Below are 5097 nucleotides of genomic sequence, written 5' to 3' on the forward strand. Positions count from 1 at the left end.
ACAGCACTCTGCTCTACACCAGTGAATCTCAACCTTTTGGCCTAACCCTAACCCTAACCCTAACCCCAGTCCAATTCAGAACCATCCTCAAGGACCCCCAGAACAAAACTGACTCATCTATGTATCATTTGAGTCTTTGTGAGGACCAAATACAGTCAAGTATAATTCAAGTTAGCTGACTTGTCCAGTATTTGGCCATATCATCAGCTATATTGGATTTTTCTTTCATGGGAACATGTCATGTCAAAATATATACAAAATTTATACAAAAATTCATACTTTATATGGACCCCCTGGCCTTACGTCAAGGACCACTAGGGGTCCACGGTTGAGAAACACTGCTCTACACAATACAGAACATTCCCACTCTGCCGGACACAATTACTAAAACTTGGTTTGTTCTCATGATGCTAATGGTGTGGAAACTTTTCTAAAATCCCCACTCCAAAAGAATAAAAAGAGCGATTTTCTCACCAACCTTCGCGGCTCTGCCTTTCAAGAAATCGTAACGTCAAACAGTCAATCGCAGCTTTTTGGATACCGGGAGTAATGCAGTTTTACGTGACTTTTTTCGCTGTAAACTCCAAATATTGGTAACTAAAAAAATAACTATTTAGAATCAGAATGAGAAAGAGCTTTATTGGCAAGTATGTTTGCACATACAAGGAATGTTCTGGTGACAGAAAGCTTCCAGTACACAGAGACAACAACACATAGATAATAAAAAAAAAAAAGATATGTGAAACTACACATACGTGTGTGTATGTATGTATGTATATATTGTCATTTGCACTTATATATTGTTGCTCTTTTGTTAGTTTTGACTGCTTTTATTGTCCTCATTTGTAAGTCGCTTTGGATAAAAGCGTCTGCTAAATGACTAAATAAATAAAATATACTTTATAAAATAAGATATGTGAATAAACTGCACATACGTATATATGTGTAAGTTTATTCACATATCTTATTTTATAAATCCACGATCATCTCCACTGTTTTGAGCGTGCTCAGCTCCAGGTTGTTAAGACTGCACCAGACAGCCAGCTGCTCAACCTCACTTCTATAAGCAGACTCATCACAGTCCTGGATGAGGCCGATGACTGTAGTGTCGCCTGCAAACTTCAGGAGCTTAACAGATGGGTCAGTAGAGGTGCAGTCGTTGGTGTAAAGGGACAAGAGCAGTGGGGAGAGCACATATCCCTGGGGGGCACCAGTGCTGAATCTGAAGGTGCGGCTGTTTGACATAAATCTCCTCAGACTCACTAGCTGTTGCCTATCTGTCAGAAAGCTGGTGATCCACTGGCAGATAGAGCTAGGAACAGAGAGCTGGGTTAGTGTGGTCTGGAGGAGTGCTGGGGTGATTGTATTGAAAGCCGAAGTGAAGTCCACAAACAGGATCCTCAGAAAAGTCAAATGTTGTAGGATATAATGCAGTCTCATGTTGACTGCATCATCCACAGACCTGTTTACTCGATAAGCAAACTGCAGGGGGTCCAGTAGGGGTCCAGTGATGTCCTTCAGATAAGCCAACACCTCAAACGATTTCATGACAACAGATGTAAGGGCAACAGCTCTGTAATCATTAAGTCTTGTGTTAAGTCAGGGTCGTTTGCTGAAAACTGGCTTTCCAGCTTTTTAAAGTAGCTCCTCTTAGCCACTCTGATCTCCTTTGTCAGTGTGTTCCTGGCCTGTTTATACAACTCTGTCCCCACTCCTGTATTCATCCTCTTTGGCCTGACAAAGCTGTCTGAGTTTTGCTGTGAACCACGGTTTGTCATTGTTGCATGTTAAATAAGTCTTGGTACGAATGCACATATCCTCAGAAACTGATGTATAATGTTATGTCTCTGCACACACTGAAGATTAGCAGACAGAATGTCAGTTCATTAAGCTCACAAAAGGAGTCTCCTCCATTCAAAACACTAAAGCTGCTTCCGCATACATACTGTCTGAATAGGTGCTGCATTTGAATTTTTAACTATTTTCAGTAGCTATAATTAAGTACCAAGTTTGAATAAGAACTTTTTAACCATTAAAAAAAAAAAAAAAGTATGGACTATGTACAAGGGAAGTAGGCACAGGGTAATTCATTCCAGATGGAAACAAGTCTATGAATGAGTCAATGAATCATTCACTCAATAGGTTTGTTCGGGAAAAAAAAGGTAAAGTATGTACTTTGGACTATACAGAAGGGAAGTATTCAGACAGTTATTTCCTCTGTATCGAAATGAATATATGAATGAGTCATTGAATCATTCACTCAATCGGATCATTCAAAAGCACTGATTCAGTCAGTTGCTTGGAGACTCAATGATTCTCCATTGACTTCAGTTGGAAATATTTTCGGCGCTGAAGAAAAATAGACAAACTCTAATTGTCAATATTGTCTATAAAATATAACTTGCTCAATATTAACTTTTTTGTTGAATTATTGTAGAAAGGCAATATCATACCTGCAATCATGGAAGTGCTGATGTTTGGAGCATTCTTGCTTGCATTATTGCTTAAACATATGAAACTTCATTACCAGCCACAATTCAGTTTATAAAAATTTAGGAGACAAGTCTTCGTTTACTAGATGTGGTTTTATTTCCACTTACAGTACATTCTACAGATGCACGTGTGTTACATTACCTTGAAACAAAATGGTCATTTAATGTCGCCTCTTAAAAACGATATATTGGTCCTAAAAATATAGAAAGGAACAAATTTAGTCACAAAAACTGTACATTATTAAAAATTCACTAGACACCACATTTGGTTGAGTTTTCTAGTGCTGTCTTCAGGTTTTACCGTCTGTTTAAAAAAAAAAAGCTAATATGTCTCTTTTGTATGATGAGGAACACAAAGTGAATGACGCACGTCCGCAAATCGACTTCAGTGTACGAAAGCCTGGGAAACGAACATGAATAGTGTGCTCTACTGCGCTCCTCTACTCAGTGCACTAAGAAAAACTGTGAGCGTGAGGTTGTAAGTGGGGAAACCTTATGGGTCAGTTACACCAGTAAAGATGCAAGGCATTTTCATTTGAGAAAGCATGGTTAATGTCAAAAGACGAGTGTAAAAAAAAAAAGTCCTTTTTAAGGGAGTTGGTCCAGGTTCAAACACACACACATTAAAACACATAAAACAGTCTAAACATCTGAGGATGTGACTGTTTCAGAAACCCAACAAATTGCCATGTTCATGAAAAAAAACCAAGAGCAAACCAGATCAATCATACTGAATAGACAGCGAAGATATTGTTCCAATGAAAAATAAGTGTCGCTAAACAAAACGATACAACCGTATAAGTACGTACATATCCTTTCCATATAAACCAATATCAATACAGTCTAAAGTTTTTTTTCCCCCACAGACAATAGTCATACATCCAGCAAAAGCTTTGAAAACGGCTATCTAGCTAGCAGAGCTTAAAAACAAGAAAGTTAAAATGGGCCTTTCGTTGTAACGGTTCTGCTGTTGGCATTACATTATGAATAAACACTGATTTCTTTCTGGGTTTGGGGGGCATGACAGAAAAAATAACCTAGCAAAAGATGGCAATCCTCCAGTTCATAAGACCAATACTCTACAAGCAAAAGACGTGATGAGTTACACGTGATATAGTATGTTTACTGGCCATTTCATGAGTCACCTATACATCTCTCTACGACGTGGTCTGTACAGAATCACTACAGTCTATTGCTATTAAATAATCCCGACTATTTCTTTCTGTCTTTAAGTGTATATATAGTATATAATAATAAAATATACTGAGGAAATTGCTTCTAGTCTCGAAAGCACGTTACATTTTCAGTCAAGGGGACACACCTGGTCCACAACCTATACATCATGGAGCAGAAGGCTTCGAGTATAATGGTGGAAAGAGTGAGAACATCCTGATAGAGGTGTGTCTGCGACACGTGACATCAAGTGTGACCCGATCAAGTCCTGAAGAAGTACTTCTACTCCAAAAGAGTGACTGACGAAGCTGAATAAAGAGGAGACGTTTGTACGCCGTAATACCAGGTGATGAAGAAATGCTTTAACCTTTTCAAGGCGGGTGAGGGGGACAAACATACTTGTAAAACCAACAGAACAAATCTATACATATATCTACACGTGTATGCATACAGAGACTGGAGGGCTGGCTCTCCAGACAGAGTTTTTAGTAGTAATGAGCATCAAAGGAGCGGGGCGTTCGAGTGCTTCCTCCCATGCAGCAGAGGGCAGCGTCTCTACTTGTCGTTGTTCTCATAAAACTCCGCCCAGCGGCTCTCGAAGAAGCGCCGCATGGAGTGTCCGGCCTTGCCCACCTCCGACGTGTCCTCGTTGAAGAGCTCGCAGTTGTTGAAGACCAGCTGAGCGTCGGCAGCAAACTCCTCACAGCTGCAGTACCTGAGACACACAGGCGTCAACACGGATGCAGCTTTACTTACTAATCAGGTTATTCACAGCCCCCGTAAAGCCCAATCACCCAAATGTAATGTCAAGTTTATTTTTCTTTGGAAATTTTTCCAGGTTAAAACATAATATGTAACACAACTAAAAACCCACATAAGATTTCAATTTTTTATAAAACAGATTCTGGACTGACTACGTTTATATATAATGAATATATTTATATATTTAAATCTTTACAAGAGCTTAAAATGTTAATTATTCAAATTAAATAAAAATATTTTTATTATTAAAAATCATTTTTAAAATTTGCCAATTTGTAAATTATATATCAAAGAATTTAAGTAGAAATAATTTTATATTTAGATTAATAAGTTGTTATATTGAAAAACTGCCTTATGTACATACATTGTAATTATAATTATAACATTGTAATTATAATTGAAATTAATAATAATTTTAAGTATCAAAAGCATTAATCTCCATTAATGATGTATTAAACCTGTATTAATAAATGTGATCAGAACAGTAAATGTGTATTGATAAATGTGTGTATGTTGGTTTTCAAAGAATATGTGACCCTGGAGCACAAAAACCAGTCTTAAGTCGCTGGGATATATTTGTAGCCAAAAATACATTGTATGGGTCAACATTATAGATTTTTCTTTTATGCCAAAAATCATTAGGACATTAAGTAAAGATCATGTTCCATGA

The 5097-nt window shown here is 37.7% G+C and overlaps 1 protein-coding gene across 2 annotated transcripts in view; it reads right to left on the bottom strand.

Moving 5' to 3' along the window:
• Window positions 1-4220: 4220 nt before the first annotated feature.
• The window catches only part of LOC107673266 (bromodomain adjacent to zinc finger domain protein 2A-like), a 31860-nt gene continuing 30983 nt past the window's right edge, over window positions 4221-5097 (bottom strand). For both annotated transcript variants that reach the window (XM_016466794.1, XM_016466784.1), the window contains exon 30: window positions 4221-4380. In XM_016466794.1, coding sequence (XP_016322280.1) covers window positions 4221-4380 — 160 coding nt within the window. The remainder of the gene's footprint in view (window positions 4381-5097) is intronic.

The sequence above is a fragment of the Sinocyclocheilus anshuiensis genome, unplaced genomic scaffold, assembly GCF_001515605.1.
Source record: "Sinocyclocheilus anshuiensis isolate Anshui unplaced genomic scaffold, SAMN03320099.WGS_v1.1 scaffold453, whole genome shotgun sequence".
In the NCBI taxonomy this organism is placed as follows: domain Eukaryota; kingdom Metazoa; phylum Chordata; class Actinopteri; order Cypriniformes; family Cyprinidae; genus Sinocyclocheilus; species Sinocyclocheilus anshuiensis.